We start from the raw sequence: 19,684 nt of genomic DNA on the forward strand, positions 1-19,684 counted from the left end.
GAGTATAGATATAGATTTTTATTGTGTGTGTCTCACCATCAGTGTCCAGTTCTTGCAGCAGATAAAGTGTGGGGGATGTATTTTGACTAGCATAATAACCCTTGACCTTTTCCAGCAACATGGATAAAGGAACTCAGTTTATACCTTGGTTTTCTTTTTTAAACATACATACATACTTTAACATACATAATTAACATGTGAAAAAGAAGTACTGATTCAGTACACAAACATGCGCACAACACATGTGCACACACACAATTAGAGCAACATGTGGCCGAAGTTTAACACTGTTGGATCGAGCCGCGGCAGGACACACACCGTGTCAGAATAGTGCTCGTCTTTTTCTTATTCACAACAACGCATCACCTGAAACATCTTCACAACCATGTCAGCAACAAAATAATTATCCCATCACAAGAAACAGACAAACCAACCAACAAACGTGAAAAAGGGCTCCACAACAGCAGTCTCATGAGAAGAAGCATACATTTGTCAAAAATACATGATTGACTGCACAACATAACAAGGACAGGGGTTCGAGGGAGGGGGGGAAACATTGGACACCGTGAACAAGGATTCAAATGACTTATAAAAATATACTTCTATATTTTCCCTGCCCTCAAAGAAAAAAAGAAAAAAAAGAGGGGGGGCTTTTCACAGAACAACAACCTCCCTTTCTCTACCTCCATCTTTTTTTCAGTAAAAAAAAAAGAAAAATGTGCGCTAGATTCATCATACAGTATTGTTAAAACTAAAAAGTTCAAACAACGATTATAGTCATCTCTTCTTGTGTTTGCAATGTTCTTAATATAATTTGTCAGCTTGTTTTGCATTCAGAGCAATAACAATGCATATAATGAACTTAGACAACCAAATGTCTTCCCTCAGAAATGTTTGGTCACTTGGGAGATGGGTGTGTGTGTGTGTGTGTGTGTGTGTGTGTGTGTGTGTGTGTGTGTGTGTGTGTGTGTGTGTGTGTGTGTGTGTGTGTGGGGGGAGTGGAATTATGGATTTCAGAAAAATAATACAACGTGAAGTTGACTGTTTTTTATGAGATGTGGCCACAGTCGGATTGTTCCTTCATCTGCCCGAAACGATAGGAGAGGAGAGGAGAGCGAGAGAGTGAAGCACCTCATCATCCAACAAAGGCTTCTCGTTTCTCTCTCCATTCTGCAATCTTCCCCCTCCTCTTCCTCCTTTCCGTCCTATCAAGTAGATCCTACGTAGTAGCTTCCATGCAGATTGGTTTTGGAGTGTCCTTTAGTTAGAAAGGATGCGGGATTTGTTTTCCTTTGCCTCCATTCCCACAGCTTCAATCTTCACTGATGTAGAGTTTCAGGTAGGCTTGTGTTACGTTGCCATTTTGTTGTGGCGCAACTCTTGGCGGCTGTTGACATCAGTGCTGAAGGAAGCTGACTATTCATACTCCAGAAACTGTTTATGGTAGAACAAAAGGTACCTGACAACAGAAAAAGAATCACTGATAAGATTTCACACTCAAAGATATTTTTCTCATTATCATGAGGAATTACTTATGAAAAACACAAGGGAGAGGCTACTGCATAATGATAAAATCGAAAGAATAGGGGAGATGGGAGTTCTGGATGAAATAATATACACCGAGTGTACAAAACATTAACACACCTTCCTAAGAGCAGGTGTTCATAATGTGGCTTTGAAGTTCGTTAAAAATGAAAAATAATGTCGCTTTGAAGTCTACTGATTGACCATAAAATATAAACTGGACTACAAGCAAGTTCAATGGAGAATCTCCAAGTGCTTTTTAGTCCTGGACTAGGCTTAAATCGACGTCTAGGAAACCTCCCCCAAAAGACAGAGGAGGTAGAAGTTGCCCCTAACCCCTGACACCAGATCTGCTATATGTTTAACCCCGTAAAGGTAAGGATTGTATGAGCTTTTAACCCATAAGAGTCTAAGCCCTCTCTAAGCCGGGGGGGCGGGGGGTTCCAGATTTGAGTCATTTAGCAGATGCTGTGATCCAGAGTGGAGCAATTAGGGTTAAGTGCCTTGCTCATGGGCACAGACAGACGTTTCAACTAGTCGGCTCAGGGATTCAAACCAGCGACCTTTCGGTTACTGGCCCAACGCTCTTAACCGCTAGGCTACCTGCAGCCCAGTTCTACTAAGCTAAATGGAATTGTTTTAAGAAAGTCATACCGAGGATCATTTAGCTATTTGATTTTGAATGTTAGGACCCCTTGAAGTACCCCCCCCCCAAAAAATATATAATTTGATGAAAAACTATTAGCCCACACAAAACGCATTGACTAACAGATTCACTACACGGACTAACAGATCGTCCCCCTAAAAAATCGAAAGGAAGTTTGTTCTGAAGTGGCTGACACATCTGAGAGATAAGAAAGATCAGGACACATTTGTATTATTTTTTATTTATCTAACCCCTTATTTTTTGCCCATATATACTTGCATTAGTGTTTTCTACTGGTACCAGGGAACCTTCCGACGAGTCTTGTGAGGCCTGTGGGCATCCTAGAGCAATACAACATTACGTGAGTGTCTCGCCTTTCTACAGAGGGGGTCATATTAGTGTGTAGCCAGAACTGTTCGGACGCTACAGACAGAAGTTGGCAGATCAGCTGTACCGACTTCAGACCAGTCCCAAGACGCTTGTGGGGTTCAAAGAGCAAAGCAGAGAACACCACCGTGTTCGTTAGACTCTCATCTTTCCACAGAGGGGTCAAAATACTTTGTAACCCATTCGGACGCCACAGGCGATTTTGTGAGAAGACCCAATTTTCACCACGTCTCGTGGTCTGACAAACACCGCTCTAGCGCTGCCACCGCAGACGCGGAAGTGCGACATCGGCGGATACGGTGGATTGAGACGCATTCAATGCGACAAAACAAAAAAAGAAGACATATCTGTAGCGTAACCTGACAGATTTCTGTGGGGATTTTTTTTTATTATTACGCTCATTGAATTCTCCGCAGGGGGTTAGCACAGTAGAAAGGTTGAGGTTGCAGCGGTCTGAGCTCACCCTTCACTGTCCAACACGTCCTTGTTGCTGGCCTTGGTGATGATGGCGTCGTCACACTTGAACCACTGGTCCATGTGCTGCCGGATGAACGTGGTGTAGTGACCGCTCTCCAGAGTGCCTTGGTGGTTGACCACCGCAAACAGAGAATACCTGGAGGGAGGGATGAGAGGGAGAGAGAGTGGAGGGAGGGAAAGGAGGGAAAGAGAGAAGGGGAGAGGGGGAAGAGAGAGAGCGAGGAAGGGAGGCAGAAAATGGGTGAGAATTGGTTCAAATCAAAGCAAAAGAGAACAGAGAAAATTCACTGTCATTATATATTGTTCTTTACATGCAACATACACTGAGTACACCAAACATTAGGAACACTTCCTCAAATGTAGTTGCAACCCTTCCTTTCGCCCTCAAAACAGCCTCAATTCGTCAAGGCAAGGACTCCACAAGGACGCTGGCCCATGTTGACTCCAATGCTTCCCACTGTTGTGTCAAGTTGGCTGGATGTCATTTGAGTGGTGGACCATTCTTGATACACACGGGAAACTGTTGAGCGTGAAAAGAACTGCAACGCTGCTGGGTTTTGACGGAAACCAGTACGCCTGGCACCTACTAACATACCCCGTTTTAAAGGGCACTTAAAAATGTTGTCTTGCCCATTCACCCTCTTAATGGCACACATACACAATCCATGTCTCAATTGTCTCAAGACTGATTGAAGTGGATTTAACAAGTCAATAAGGGATCATAGCTTTAACCTGGAATCACCTGGTTAGTCTATGTCATGGAAAGAGCATGTTTTCGTAACGTTTTGTATACTCAGTGTAGTACCAGTGTTAGAGGGACAGTCCACTTACTTATTGTCGTTGAAAACGTCTACTGACTGCTGGTACTGTCCGTTCATCCTGTTCTCTTTACTGAAAGACACACGATCAGACAATATGTCAGCAACGATGAACAAAGACCATCACACTAAGCCATAATACCACACGTATACATTACAATCATTCCTCAGAGCAGGCCTCCTGAGTGGCGCAGCGGTCTGAGGCACTGCATCTCAGTGCTAGAGGAGTCCCCACAGACCCTGGTTTGATCCCGTGCCGTATCACAACCGGCCGTGATCGGGGGACCCATAGGGCGACGCACAATTGGCCCAGCGTCGGCCAGGTTAGTGGAGGGTTTGGTCTTAACTGACTTTCCTAGTTAAATAAAGGTTAAATGAAGGTTAAATAAAAGATAACACCTCACCCTGTCTGGCACTGTTTCTAATGAGGCCCCTGACTGACTGCTTCGCCTGACACTAATCCTAGATCACAATTCCCACCTCTGCACCAATACGGCGCATCCCTTTCATACGTACACTCGTTCATTCAACTCATGCAGTTCCAGTCATCCCTCTCTTTCTCTCTGGAGGAGAGAGATCTGAGTCCATTGGAGTTCATTTGAGTCCCCTTCAGCAGCAGGTGCTGTGTTGACATGCTGCACATCAGGGGATACGCATGGGGAGTCACGGGTTGATGTGTGTGTGTGTGTGAGCGCACACCTGTGTTTGGCTAATTAAGTTAAAAACACCAATTACACACACACACACACACGGCAAATGAACGTGGCTGGTCGGACAGCACATACACACACGAATACGCGCACACCTGTAGAAGTCTATGCCTCTCAATTGACTCAAGGGGCTTCCTTTCTCGGGCTCCTTCACTTCACTAGCACTGGTTTAAGAATCAGCAGGTGAAGGCTACATAGCAAAAGGACCATCAATGGGCTGAATTTCACTTCTCTCGGATCAGCGCAGAGGAAGGGTAATATGAATAAAGGAAGAGTCTTCAGAGTATTGAGATGCAGCCCTGGTCTCCGCCACTGTGCGACTGGCTCATTGTTCAGACTGACCTGGAGGCCATGAAGGGAGTCATGTCCAGCTCTAAGGGGAACGAGACGTACGTAATGATCTTCCTCCGCAGCTTCGCAGAGTGTTCAAACCTCTGGGGGGGGGAGAGCGAGAGAGAGAACATGACAAAGAGAGAGGTTAGAGATATTACAGTGCGAAGGACGAACTAAAGTTGAGCTCTCACACTTGAATTTCTTTTACGCAAATACAGACAAAAAAAAAAATGCGCGCGCTCACTTTGAGGTGGAAACACGCCACAATGGGGAGCTTCTTCATAGTCAGCTGTTTGGTGGACTCCTGGTAACTATGGCAACCGCTACACTTAATCTTGGCGCCGCTCCCTAAGTGCTCTGGTCGGGTAAACCTGCAGAAGACGGACCAGGGTCAGGACCCACACAGTGTGTGTGTCTGCGAGTGTGTGTGCGCGCACATACGCATGATAGAAAGATGGACAGCAGAAAAGAGAGATACAGAGAAGGTTAAAGTGATGCGTAGACAGTCAGTGAGTGTGGTGGCCCCTGAGAGACGGGGAGAGTGATGAGATACCTGCGTAGACAGTCTGTGAGTGTGGTGGCCCCTGAGAGAGGGGGAGAGTGATTAGATACCTGCGTAGACAGTCTGTGAGTGTGGTGGCCCCTGAGAGGTGGCTCTCTCCGTTGAGTGTGCTGCCGTCTCCCCCGGGGCTGAGGGGCCAGAAGGGCGTGGACGACCCCGGCAGGTCCAAACTGATGTCCCAGAACGGGTCTATCGTCGTGGAAACACCACTACAGGACGAGAGGGGAGGGGTCTGTTAGGGAATGGCTTTTGGGCTTTGACTGACCCAAAGCCTATGAATCCATCTTATGACCCCTACATTTGAGTCATTTAGCAGATGCTCTTATGCAGAGCGACTTACAGTAGCAATTAGGGTTAAGTGCCTTGGCCAAGGGCACATGAGATTTTTCACCTAGTTGGTTCAGGGATTCCAACCAGCAACCTTTCAGTTACTGGCCCCACGCTTTTAACCGCTAGAATACCTAAGTAGCCAGTTACAACACTTAAACAATGTTAGTTTGCATGCGAGTGTGAGTGTATATATAGACGAGTTAGCTGACAAAGTCACGAAAACGACACACACGCTTCAATGGGGTAGAAGTCGGAGTAGTTGTGATTCGGAATGGCTACTAACAATGACAAGAAACTGTGACGTGGGGAATCGTAAGTGGCTCGTTTCAGCTAGTTTCATCTTGTTCTTGATATAAGGTCTTGTTTTGAGTTATTTCGACTGATTTCATGTCAATCCTAATATGGCTCAAGTTCGCTAGCTAGCTAACCAACCAACAAACATCTGTAACGATGAATTTGAGAGACAACAAGTGCTCATTGTGCAAATTAACTTGTGTTTTCATTAAACTTGAGACAATTTTTAATTTTTACTTTTTACATATTGTCAACAATCTAAGCCAACCCCGTCTGTTTTGCCCCATAGTTGCGCTCACGTCGGTTTTGTTGCTAAACAACCAACACGTCCATACACATTTACAAAATGTTGCACAAATGCTTCTCAATCAGTGTTGCAAACTCTACACGAAATCACTGATTCTTTGTGAATGACTAAATATTGTGCAATACTCTATGTGTCCACCAGATGTAGGTAGAACACTATGTCAGAGTCTACACTGCCCAGTAGGGTGCCTGGCTGCTAAAACAGTGGGAGTGGAGCAACGGGTGATGCGTGTGTTAAAGAAATAATCTGTCCCACTCTCCTTGACTCACTGCAGAGAGGGGGTCTAACCAGGGCTGAGAGTGAGTGAGTGCTGGTTTGAAACCTGGTCAACATGATGCATCAATAGTACACACGCCCACACAAGCAAACAGTAAGGGTGAAACACAAAGATGCAGAGGAAATAACTTTCACACTGCTGACACACACACACACACAGAGAAAGATGGAGGAGCATACTGGCAGACTTGACAGGTGACGTCAGACTGCAGACCCCCGGTGAAGATTTGGTCGATGATGCAGTTGCAGTTATTGGGGTTGTTGGCCTTCTTCCCGTTATCATCTCCTTGGTGAACATCGAGAGGACAGGGACAAAACACACACACGATTGAGAATTAAAGCTTGTCGACTGCTGCCGCCCCGCCTCAGTATCAGAGAAAGACAAATCGAGAGAGAAAGAGTGAGAGAATGAGGGATGTTGAAGGAGGACACAGAGCTAAGCAAACACAATCAGCACTTATGTAAAGAGGCTCTTAGTCTGTGTCAATTAGCAGCCCCTCAGCTCAGCTCATCCAGGCAGTCAGATAGCAGACCAGCCATTTTCTTCACTCTCCTCCTCTCTAGTTCATTCTCCCCCAGTCGCTGCTCCCTTCCTTTCCCGTATCCCTGCTTTCCTCCCACCATTTGACTGTGGCAGAAGTAGAGAGCGTGGGTGCCATTTGAGTAGAGCAGTCTGCTTTCTACAATCTGATTGTCTGTACAAGTTTGTGTGTGTACATGTACAGTGCCTTCGGAAAATATTCAGACCCTTTGAGTTTTCCCGACAGAGCCTAATTCTAAAATGTATATATATATATTTTTTAATCTCAGCAATCTACACACAATACCCCTTAACGACAAAGCGAAAACAGGTTTTTAGAAATTTTACAAAATGTATTAAAACGAGAAATACCTTATTTACATAAGTATTCAGACCCTTTGCTATGAGACTCGAAATTGAGTCCTGGTGCATCCTGTTTCCATTGATCATCCTTGAGAAGTTTCTACAACCTGGAGTCCCCCTTCGGTAAATTAAATTGATTGGACATGATCTGGACAGGCACACTGTCTATAAGGTCACACAGTTGACAGTGCACGTCACAGCAAAATCCAAGCCATGAGGTCGAAGGAATTGTCCGTAGAGCTCCGAGACAGGATTGTGTCGAGGCACAGATCTGGGGAAGGGTACCCAAAAAAACTCTGCAGCATTGAAGGTCCCCAAGAAAACAGTGCCCTCCAATATTCTTAAATGGAAGTTTGGAACCACAAAGAGCTGGCCGCCCAGCTCTCGGAGGAGAAAGGCCTTGCTCAGGGAGGTAACCAAGAACCCGATGGTCACTCTGACAGATTTCCTCTGTGGAGATGGGAGAACCTTCCAGAAGGACAACCATCTCTGAAGCACTCCACCAAATCAGGACTTTATGGTAGAGTGGCCAGACGGAAGCCACTCTTCAGTAAAAGGCACATGACAGCACGCTTGGAGATTGAAACAAAGATTGAATGCCAAGCGTCACGTCTGGAAGAAACTTGACAACATCCCTACGGTGAAGCATGGAGGTGGCAGCATCATGCTGTGGGGATGTTTTTCAGCGGCAGGGACTGTGAGACTAGTCAGGATTGAGAGAAAGATGAACGGAGAAAAGTACAGAGATCCTTGATGAAAACCTGGCCCAGAGTGTTCAGGACCTCAGACTGGGGCTTAGGTTCACCTTCCAACAAGACAACGACCCTAAGCACACAACCAAGACAACACAGGAGTGGCTTTAGGAGTCATACCCAAGAAGACTTGAGGCTGTAGTCACTACCAATGGTGCTTCAACAAAGTACTGAGTAAGGGGTCTGAATACTTATAATATGATATTTCAGTGTTTTGTTTTATTATAAATTAGCATCATTTCTAAAATCCTGTTTTTGCTTTGTCATTATGGGGTATTGTGTGTAGATTGATGAGGGGAAAAAACGATTTAATACATTTTAGAATAAGGCTTAAAAACCTCTTTGGGCTAGGGGGCAGTATTTTGATGTCCGGATGAAAAGCGTGCCCAAAGTAAACTGCCTGTTACTCAGGCCCAGAAGCTAGGATATGCATATAATTGGTAGATTTGGATAGAAAACACTCTAAAGTTTCTAAAACTGTTAAATTATGTCTGTGAGTATAACAGTACTGATATGGCAGGCGAAACTCCGAGGACAAACCATCCAAAAAATAAACATTTTCAGCCTACCACTGTTTCCAATGGCTGACATGTTTATTATGAGGCAAAATCCTCCCAGATTGCAGTTCCTAGGGCTTCCACTAGATGTCAACAGTCTTTAGAAAGAGTTACAGGCTTGTTTTTGGAAAAATTATCTATTTTGGCTCCCATTTTGGCTGTAGTGTTTTCATGCGCGTGGATGAGAGTGTGTTCTTTGTTCTTTATCTCCGGTAAAGACAATAAAGTTTCTCCGTCTTAAATTGTATCATTTATTTACGTATTAGGGTACCTGAGGTTTGATTATAAACGTTGTTTGACTTGTTTGGAGAAGTTTATTGGTAACGTTTGGGATTCATTTTGTATGCATTTTGAAGAAACCGGTGGATTATTGACTGAAGCGCGCCAGCTAAACTGAGTTTTTGGGGTTATAAAGAAGGACTTTATTGAACAAAAGGACCATTTGTGATGTAGCTGGGACCTTTTGGAATGCCAACAGAAGAAGATCTTCAAAGGCAAGGCATTTATTATATCGCTATTTCTGACTTTCGTGACGCACCCGCCTGGTTGAATTTTTTTTTTCATGCTTTTGTATGCGGGGCGCTGTCCTCAGATAATCGCATGGTGTGCTTCGCCGTTAAGCCTTTTTGAAATCTGACACAGCGGCTGGATTAAAAAGAAGTTAAGCTTTATTTTGATGTATGACACTTGTATTTTCATGAATGTTAAATATTTCTATTATTGTCATTTGAATTTCGCGCTCTGCAATTTCACCGGATGTTGTCGAGGTGGGTCGCTAGCAAAACACCTGCACCAGGAAGGTGAAACGTAACAATGTGGAATAAGTCAAGGGGTCTGAATACTTTCCGAAGGCACTGTATGTGGGTGTAAGGCTGTGTAATGCATTCGTGTTTGCCACTGTATATATAAAAAGGTAGGTCTTATAATGTAGTGTGTGTGTGTGTGTGTATGTTCCTGCGCGATTCTACGCGTACGACCCTGTACTATGATGCAAACCTTTGCAGTGGCGGTGCAACACGTCCAGGGCAGCGATGAGGAACTCGTGGGCATCCTGCTGCTCGTAGCCCGCTAGGTGGCGCGCGTGAGTCCACACCAGGTGCAGCAGTCGGAAGGGAATGTGGGGCGAACGGTGGCCCGAGTAGAACTGACAGAGAGAGAGAGAGGGAGGGATGAGAAAAAGAGGAGGAAGAAACAACGGAAACATTAAATGTGAGGGGAGAAGGAGAGGGGGAATGGAGAGAGAGAGAGAGAGAAAGTGAGGCGAGGGAAAATAAAAAGAGGTATAAGAGAGAATAAGGGTTGGAGAAGGGGCGGAACTTAAACCATGCAAATCCCACCACGTACTGACTCAATGTGACAACGACTTCGCTAGCTAAGTACTTCCACTACAATGGTTTTAGAGGGAGAGAGAAAATTAAAAAGAGAAGATCGTTTTGGGTTGAGAGAGATTTAGAACAAGAGCATTAGACAGCAGTAGAGGTGGGCTGGGAAAGAAAGAGGGAGGAGACTGGAGGAGGTGTGCGAGCCTGAAAGAGAGAGATATTTTGAAACCCCTTTACCTCCTGAAAGAGCTGGGACATCTCACACACCAGACAGGAGTTGGACTGCATTTCACACTTGTGTCTGTCGGACAGGAAGAAGTCCCGCAGCAGGGGTGTATGGGTGAGGGCCTGGACGATACAGTTCATAAAACACGTGTTGCCCAGGTTGATCAGACCTCGAAGACCTGAGGGAGAGAGGGGAGGGTTAGAGGTCGAGCAAGAGAGAGAGAGAAGCAGGAGGCAGAGGAAGATGGAGATGGAGAGAGAAAGGAACAGACAGGTAAATGGGGGGGGGGGGGGGGGGGGAGCGCTTGAGAGAGACATGCAGAAACAGACATAATACCAATCTTGGAATATCAATTCCAGTGCCAAAACCACTACAGTAAATGAGAACCAGTGGAGACATGGCTGTAACAGATGGCCACAGTGGTCCCTAGACGGAGGCTGGAGTGAACACAGCAGCCTCACACTGGCAGGAGGACAACAGGGTAAGACCCACTGAGCTGGGATACCCTGATAGGTAGGGTTGCATGCAAAGCTACCGGTAATTTACCGAAGTTACTGGCATTTTCAGTCATTTGGGTAAATAACAGGTCATCTACGGCAATCTATGGTAACTTTGGTAATGTATACTTGAATAATAGTCCCCAGTGCCCAAGAAAGCCAAGGTAACCTGCCTAAAGAACTATCGCCCCGTAGCGCTCACATCTATAGCCATGAAAAGCTTTGAAAGACTGCGTCATGGTTTTGATGTGAGCCATGACCAATCTCCATTGCACTCTACACTGCCCACCTGGACAAAAGCAATACCCAAGGTAAGAATGCTGTTCATTGACTACAGCTTATCATTCAACGCCATAGTCCACTCCAAGCTCAAGACAGTGACTGAACACCTCCCTCTGCAGCTGGATTCTGGACGTCCTGACCGGCCGCCGCCAGGCGGTGAGGGTAGGCAACAACACATCCGCCACGCAGACCATCAACACGGGAGCCCCTCAGGGGTGTGTGCTCAGTCCCCTCCTGTACACCCTGTTCACACGCGACTGCATGTAAGAGGCCAACACCGTCAAGTTTGCTGACGACACGACGGTGGTAGGACTGATCACACACACGACAATGATGCAGTCTATAGGGATGTTGTCAGAGACCTGGCAGTGTGGTGCCAGGACAACCTCACCCTCAACATCAGCAAGACAAAGGAGCTGATCGTGGACTACAGGAAACTACAGGAAACAGAGGGGCGAGAATGTGCAAAGCTGTCATCAAGGCAATGGGTGGCTACTTTGAAGAATCTCAAATAAAGTATATATTTTGATTTATTTAATACTTTTTTGGTTACTACATGATTCCATATGTGTTATTTCATAGTTTTGATGTCTTCACTATTATGCAGAAAATAGTAAACAAAGAAAAACCCTGGAATGAGTAGGTGTTTCCAAACTTTGGACTGGTACTGTAGCTACCTCAATTACCTGGTACCGCTGCACATCGACTTGGTACTGGTACTTCCTGTATATAGCCATGTTATTTTTAGACTCATTATTGTTATTCTTTATTCACTGTGCGTTTATTCCTCGTGTCTCTACGTCATTGAATGTTTTATCTTTAACTCTGCGTTGTCGGAAAGGACCTGTAAGTAAGCATTTCACTAATAGCCTACACCTGTTGTTTACAAAGCATGTGACAAATATAATTTTAATTTTAATCACTTTTCATAAAATTAATCATATATACAGTATAGATGTGTTATATCTGTCCATATTGTCCATGAGTTTCTAGTCGATAGACCATATGGTTCAAGAGAAAAATTGTCTAATTAATGAAAAAAAGCATCTAAATCAACAATGGCATTATTTTCAATTAGCCCTTCCAAAGTTTTTACACAAATGCCATGAAAACATTTACGACAAAGACATAATGACATACACTACCGTTCAAAAGTTTGGGGCCAGTCAGAAATGTCCCGGTTTTTGAAAGAAAACACCTATGTAGATCATTTCATAAAAAAAAAAAAAAAATGTATTTCAAAAACAAGGACATTTCTAAGTGACCCCAAACGTTTGTGTGTTAAAAAACATGTTGCCCCTGACCAGCTGCTCACCCTAGAACCCTGGGGTGAGCAGCATGTCCCCCCCCCCCCCTACAGGGCACCATTACACACAGTACAGGGCATCTTGACAAAAAGACTTGAGATTAGCAAGCGCCGAGAGGGAGAGCGCGAGCGAGCGTGAACGTTTAGCACCTAGCAGTAGCACTATGCCATGCTGTTTAACACCACTCATCTCCAACGCTGTCTGAGCTGCTCCATAGCTGTGTGGAGGAGGGGTGAGAATTAAAGAGGGATGAGAGAGAGAGGAACGTCTTATTTCTCCACTGGACAGCACTTCCTAAATCCCTGATCAATAACATACTACTAGTGTGTGTATTTCTCTCTCTCGCACACACACTTTCCCAGATAAACACATTTTTCAGACACAGCCAAACAGAAGTCTCTGCAATGAGATTAAGGAGAGACTGGGGGTTCTATCCGCCCACAGACATCACAGTCTATACTGCAGATGCTGTCATCACACTGAACCTCATAGGAAATGAACTACGCCCATATAGACAGAAGCAGACTAGAGCTGTTTGCCCTAGTCCCTTCCACTAACCCTCCTGTGTTGGCAGGTCCGAATGGACCAATATGACGGGTTCAATATGGCAATGGCTCCACCAAGCCTTATAATTTCCTTCGGCCATATTGCTTATCCCATTATTGGGATTCTTCAGATTCGGGAAACACAGAAAGGGGAGAGGGTATGGGCTAGGCAGGGGTAAGAAGCTAGGATAAGGGGACCAAGGAGTATGGTTTGTTTTCAGAGCAGGCACAAGACAACTCTTGCTGTAGCCAGACAGTGCAGCACTGGGAGGAGGAGCCCTTACCGATGGTGCAGTTTGTCGTCATCTTCCGACGCTTTGGATTGTGCCGCAGCAGCTCCAGCTCTCGTTTGGTGGGCTCCCACGTCGAATACTTCTCCCCTACACCTGACACACACACACAAACAACAGGAAAGAAATCAGTAAAAAAAACAAGTGCAAGGCGGAGAGCTAGAGAGGATGTGAGGACTTAGATTTAACTAGATGGGTAGCTTTACCTTAAACCTGAAGGGAGGGGAATAGGAAATAGGGAAACCTACATGGCCAATGCAGTGGAATCTCTAGAGAAAATGCATTTTACATATACCAGAGATGCAGTAATATACTGCACTAGGGCTGCACAATAAGGGTAACATTTATTTATTTTTTGGTCCCAAATATTGTGATTTTACTTGCGATAGTCAAGTTCTTCCACACCGACAATTTCTGTATGGACCTCGCTTTATACACTGGGGCATTGTCATGCTGAAACAGGAAAGGGCCTTCCCCAAACTGTTGCCACAAAGTTGGAAGCAGATAAATTGTCTACAATGTCATTGTACGCTGTAGCGGGCTATGTGCCTTTTACTGAGGAGTGGCTTCCGTCTGGCCACTCTACCATAAAGTCCTGATTGGTGGAGTGCTGCAGAGCTGGTGGTCTTTCTGGAAGGTTCTCCCATCTCCACAGAGGAACTCTGGCGCTCTGTCAGAGTGACCATCGGGTGCTTGAGACCAAGGCCCTTCTCCCCCGATTGCTTAGTTTGGCCGGTAGGACAGCTCTAGGAAGAGTCTTGGTGGTTCCAAACTTCTTCCATTTATAATGGAGGCCACTGTGTTCTTGGGGACCTTCAATGCTGCAATCGTTTTTTGGTTCCTTTCCCCAGATCTGTGCCTTGACACAATCCTGTCGTCTCGATGTATTTGAAAAATAGTTCCAGCTCTCTCCCTTTCGATAACCACTCAGCATGAAAGAGAAAAAGTGAATGAAATAGGCCTACTTGATTACTTATTTTTCCTTGCCAAAGTAGCCTATATATCTGTGTCTTTCCTGAGCTTACTGGCTTAGGAAACTGAAGGCCCAGAATATCTTATACAATGTTGCAATTTTGCTAGCATGAGCTTCAGGCCAGACCCAAGTTAATAGTTGAACCAATGTTTCAAGTTAGTTGCAGACAGGCCATGCATAGCCAATGTGATTTTTTGGATATACATTGTTTTTAAGGTTATTTTCTACCTGCAGGCTGCAATGTTTTTATTTGTTGTCTTTATAGGCAATTTTTTACATAATTGGCAATGACAATAGAAGTTACCTTTTAGGTTTGTTTCATTTTCATTTAGATAGAATTCTGATTAACCACATGACAATAATTTTGATATACGAAGACATTATTAGAAATGAAATTAAACTGTTGCACAAAAATGTGCATATGAAAACCATAACTGCCACGCAGATCAGGTAAAAGTGGTCAGATAAATTGAAATTCCACATCAGAAAAGGTTGCCGACTCTTCGTGTAGCCAATTACCGGCAACTTCAGGAGAGTAACAGCAGCATCTGCCAAAGCCAGTAGGAGCAGTATGGGGATGGTCGGGTCAATTTTTCTTCTTCTAGTTATCTTGATATCTTGCTCCCCTCTTGTTTGTGTCTTATTTCAAACAGTACGCTTAAAGCATCAGACAAGCTCGATGCATATACGGTGTGTCTATACGGAAAAATACACGTTTAAAAAAAAGCTGAGACACTTCACACCACTTAGAGAAAAAGGGATTTTCGTAGCAGGTTAGGAGTGCATTTTCGCTAACCCTTTTCCTAACCTTAACGTCAATCTCCTAACCTGCTATCGAAGGTGTGAAAAGAGTGTTTCCCAGATTTAGCTAGCAAGCGATTAGCATTAGGGGCAATTTTGTAGCTTGCTAAAAACCAACTTACTAGCAAATTACACAAAAGAATAGTATACTACAGAAAGCATGTGGATATATATTAAGAAGCTAAATGAAAAGGTGTGTCGTTGTTTTTAGGAAAAACCTGTTGACTGCATGCTGCTGCTTGGTCAATGCATGCATTGCAGAGTGAATCTTGAGCATGAGAAACTGCCTGCTTGAGTAATGGGGCAGGGCTTGGTGAATGGGATTGGGAACAAGAGAGAGAGCGAGAGAGAACGCTAAACTCGAGCAATAAATCAAAAGTTTAAAAAACAAAAAGCTGTGATTATAACCGAGGTGTCACTGTATAAGTCAGAGGGCAATACTGGGGGGATTGAATCGGGGAAAGAACTTACCTTGCAATTTCCACGCTTTCCTCTGTTCCTCTTTGGCAATCTGTTCCATATCTTTGTCGTATATGTAGTCTTGGCACACAAAGCAATATATACCTCCGTACAATAGATCTATAGCTGGAAGAAAAACAAGAGACAGAAAGAGAATGATGAAGTGACAAATGATAAATGGGGAGGAGAAGGAGGTATGAAACAGCTCAAGGCTATGTCGGAACATTCCGTTCAGTTGTAGCTCTAGTCTGCATCCTAAATGGCACTCCACTCCCTATATAGTGCACTACTTCTGACCAGGGCCCAGTGCACTATAGAGGGAAAAGGGTGCCATTTGGGTCACATATCCAAGATTAGTCCTGGAGAAAGGAGTAAGCAGCTAGCTAGCTCTCTACCTCCGCAAGGCCAGCTTACGCGCTGACAACTTGACTTTCTGATAACATCCTTGGCGTAGGAAAAGATCCGGGGTGAGCGGGAGGGATTATAGTCAATGTGATCACATCCTCACTTGATAATGTTTTGATAAATGTCTATTTATGAAGGTAGTGTAAAGTGCACGTTTTCTAATACCATTCGTCAGCCATAGTTGATATCTTTAACACCACTTCATCTGAAAATCCGACTTTTCACAGTCAACTAGTCAGCTACCGTGCATGCAGGTACCCACACAGACAGAGGGATAGAAAGAGGATAGAGCCAGGTAAAAGCTTCACCTCTCCCCATCCCTCTCTCTCCCTCCCTCTCCCATATCCTCCTCACCTTCTCAGCAACTGCAGCTCCAATACCTGTTTGCAGTTCCCATGACAACCTGCCTATGCAATTGGCTGCTCGAGGCAGACATTACAATCATTAGGTGTACGTGGAGAAAGCACGGGACGTGCAGGTTGTGTGTGTCTAAATGATCGCCCCGAATGATTCATTACGGTATTAAAATGTGGATAGATGTGGTGTTGACTGGTGTCCCAGCTGTAACTGAACCTATTGAAATGTCAGACTGGGCCCTGCAGGTATTGAGGAGTACCAAGCTGCAGCTAAGAGCAAAGAATGGAACAACTTTGTCTGCCTGTGGATTCAATTCACGCGCCAAACCAAATACAACCAGTTTTACAGCTGTAATGTGTATATTATATATATTATATATTATACACAATATATTATATTGGACATAAGTGTATAATGCTGTCATTGCAGTGGAAATATAACTTTCCTTGCAGATTGCCACATCGACGAGGGAGGCAATTTACCGAAGAATCTGGCACAAAAATTAGGATAGAGAGACTGAAAAAGTAAAACACTAGCCTTAGGACTCAGATTGAATAACAGCCACACTGTTAATGGCACAATAAGAGCTGGAGAGAGAGAGAGAGAGTGAGAACAAAGTTGCGTAACAAGGTGAGCCTTGCTGAGAGAAGACAAAATGAAAATAAACCCACAGACCTTCGTGTAACCATGGGAACCGAGAACAAGCAGGGAGAGAAAGAGAAATAACCCGATACAGGGAGAAACGTAACATGAAGAGCCAAAATAGAGGAAGAACAGACCAAATATCTGAAAGGAAGAAAGAAACCCAAAAAATATATACTGCAAAATGAAGGAAGTGGTTTAATTGAATTGTGTTGGGTTTTATTAAGATATGTTAATTACTCTGCGCACTCATCTAGTGAGATCGGCCGTTCCTTTCTTCTCCTCCCGCTGTAGCGTAAATCTATCTATGGCCTATAGGCTAACAGACCCGGGCTGCAATGCACTGAGCTGCTCAGGCACATTTGTGCAACAGAGAATCAGCAGCCCCACTGGTGCCTAGTGCCTATGTGGCCAACTACACAGTACAATAGCCCCTGGGGCATCAGTCCTGGCGTGTTGCATTGTGTTGCAATTATGTTGCGTGAGGTTGCATAACGAGTTGGTGATTTACGTCGCCGTCAGCTCCATCTCTGATGTGGTAGAGCGGCCGATAACCCAACAAGGTTTGTTGACGCGTTCATCTCGACACCATAAAAACCCTAGAGCAGAACAAAAGGACACACATTTTTATTTACTGGGTGCTCATTACCCTCCTCAACAGTATAATTAGCTACTTAGCAGCCTTTGTTTGGGCCCCGTGTGCGATTGGTGGCTGAATGGGGGCGGAGGAGCGGCCGAGGCCTGCCTAGTTAAGCGAAGGGGGTAATTAGGAGTCTTTAATGTTTCAGGGGTGTGGGTGAAGGACCTGGCAGGGTGGCGGAGTGTTGTGGTGGTGCTGTACAGGTCTGACGTGTCAAATACGAATGAAGTAAGACAGAGGAGCAGAGCACATGTTCTATGTTTGAGGGGTGTCCCGAGTAGTCGGACAAAACGAGTATCGCAACAATTTTGTGGATACAATTATGATCTGAGAATATTGTGTAATTATCCGTGATAATTTTTTATATATATATATATATATATTTTTTTTTTTATATATATATATTTATTTTTTTATCGGGTGCTAGCACACTTCTTTCTCATGTCAAGCAGTCATGTGCGAGGTTCTACGTGGTCTAAATAACTCAACTGGTTGTCTGTAAAGAGAAGGGCGGGCTGTACGTTGATCCTGCAGCTCTGATTGGATAAAGTGAAACTGTATTTCTCCGTCCACTCGGGTCATAATTTCACCCAATCCCTTTTCCTCGCAAGCTTTTCGGTTTAGATCGCTGTTGCCTGCTACTATGATAATTTACACGGCGAGGACGTTTGCTATGAAGCTGTCAATGTGAATAATATCAAACAAGCGGGGCAAGGGGGGGAAAAAAAGACGAAACACTGATCCGCATTCTAACTGGTTGACAGCAAACTTGGCTTCCCGCTGCAAGTTCAGACACCCCTCTGTGCGCTGCTTCTAATCTGCAGCTTTTTTGCAGTGAGAATGTGCAGGGAGGTATCTTGCCAATATCTACTTAGGCATATAAAAAAAAAAACACTTCCGTTTTTTCTCCAATCACGAGTATCATCCGATCCGACTATCAACTGTCAATTTGAGTATAGGATGACCAGTACGGCCATGTTGGCACAACACTATCCCGATGGCTTCCCCTCTCTGAGGGCAGTGTAGAGCTGGTGTGGACTCAAGCTGTGGTCCATAGGAGAGGAGGAGAGCTATACTACAGCACCACCCAACCTGATAGGACAGTGAGCAGTTTGCTGTGATGTTCTCAAGCGTTTGTTGCGCTCGTGTGTGTGTGTGCGTGTGTGCCTGTCTTACCTAGGTTGTGTCGTTTGTTTTTGGCGTGCTCGTGGATGTGTTTCTTGGTGAAGCAGCCGAAGAAGACGCAGTAGAGGCAGGAGTGGAGCCGGTTCAGGTGGGCGCCGCACATGTGACAGACACACGACTTGGCCTGCGGGGGACGAGAGAGGGCCACAGGTTGAGGATCACCGATAGAAACCAACAGCGTCCCCATCACCATCCTAAACTCACAAAGACTCAGGTCGGTCAATCAGACCGGATTTATCCGGTTTATAGTGAAAGTCGGCAGCCGTGTTCGAGCTTAATGGAGAGAAAGTCTGCAACGAAAAGAGGAGCAAATTTACATGGTTGTACTTTACTTTCTTTTCACAAAAGACAAACAGGCTGAAGAGAACACCTGGCATCTCTGGGAAACAAAGGGATGGAAGGCACATGATAACACACAATGTATTCTCAATAAAGAGAACCCATTTGGCATCATATCGATAATACAACCAGATCTTGAAATAGACCTAGATTTTTCGTTCCCTTTTCTTTAGGCTGCCTTTGGGATAGCCTTCCTGTTACAGTTCCCTTGCTGTAACATTTTGCACCGAGCCCATTTCGGCGTGGCAAGCTGTCCTGCCACAGTGTCCCTGGTGACATGCCACCGGAGTGAGCTGAGAGATCAGTGACACATGTTCACACCATGACTATTGCCTCGGCCAAAATCCGTTGGTGAGGTGGAAGAACAAATCACACAGAGACAGAAATGGAGAGGAGAGAGAGAACGCATGAGAAAGAAAACACCGACAAGACAAAAACTCCATAAAACCCTGGGACCATACTTGCGAATATTAGAAAAAGTTAAAGCATCAGCCAATTAAAATCATTGACGTAGTAGTACGTGATCAAAGGCTACATGTTAGCATTTCCCATTACATA

General features: G+C 44.7%; 1 protein-coding gene across 3 annotated transcripts in view; it reads right to left on the reverse strand.

Moving 5' to 3' along the window:
* Nucleotides 1–3: 3 nt before the first annotated feature.
* LOC139580972 (ubiquitin carboxyl-terminal hydrolase 22-like) overlaps nt 4–19,684 on the reverse strand; it is a 43,741-nt gene continuing 24,060 nt past the window's right edge. Inside the window, exons 1-13 of one of the 3 annotated variants that reach the window (XM_071410197.1) lie at nt 18,992–19,064; nt 18,779–18,911; nt 15,571–15,684; nt 13,320–13,421; nt 10,416–10,582; nt 9,853–10,000; nt 6,845–6,950; nt 5,508–5,666; nt 5,140–5,266; nt 4,905–4,996; nt 3,866–3,925; nt 3,021–3,170; nt 4–1,459 (exon numbers count right to left, since the gene is read on the reverse strand). In XM_071410197.1, coding sequence (XP_071266298.1) covers nt 1,417–1,459; nt 3,021–3,170; nt 3,866–3,925; nt 4,905–4,996; nt 5,140–5,266; nt 5,508–5,666; nt 6,845–6,950; nt 9,853–10,000; nt 10,416–10,582; nt 13,320–13,421; nt 15,571–15,684; nt 18,779–18,890 — 1,380 coding nt within the window. In that variant the 5' untranslated portion in view covers nt 18,891–18,911; nt 18,992–19,064 and the 3' untranslated portion in view covers nt 4–1,416. Of the gene's footprint in view, nt 1,460–3,020; nt 3,171–3,865; nt 3,926–4,904; nt 4,997–5,139; nt 5,267–5,507; nt 5,667–6,844; nt 6,951–9,852; nt 10,001–10,415; nt 10,583–13,319; nt 13,422–15,570; nt 15,685–18,778; nt 18,912–18,991; nt 19,065–19,684 lie in introns of those variants that run through there. The other 2 variants (XM_071410196.1, XM_071410195.1) reach the window with 2 other exon arrangements.

The sequence above is a fragment of the Salvelinus alpinus genome, chromosome 7, assembly GCF_045679555.1.
Source record: "Salvelinus alpinus chromosome 7, SLU_Salpinus.1, whole genome shotgun sequence".
Classification (NCBI taxonomy): domain Eukaryota; kingdom Metazoa; phylum Chordata; class Actinopteri; order Salmoniformes; family Salmonidae; genus Salvelinus; species Salvelinus alpinus.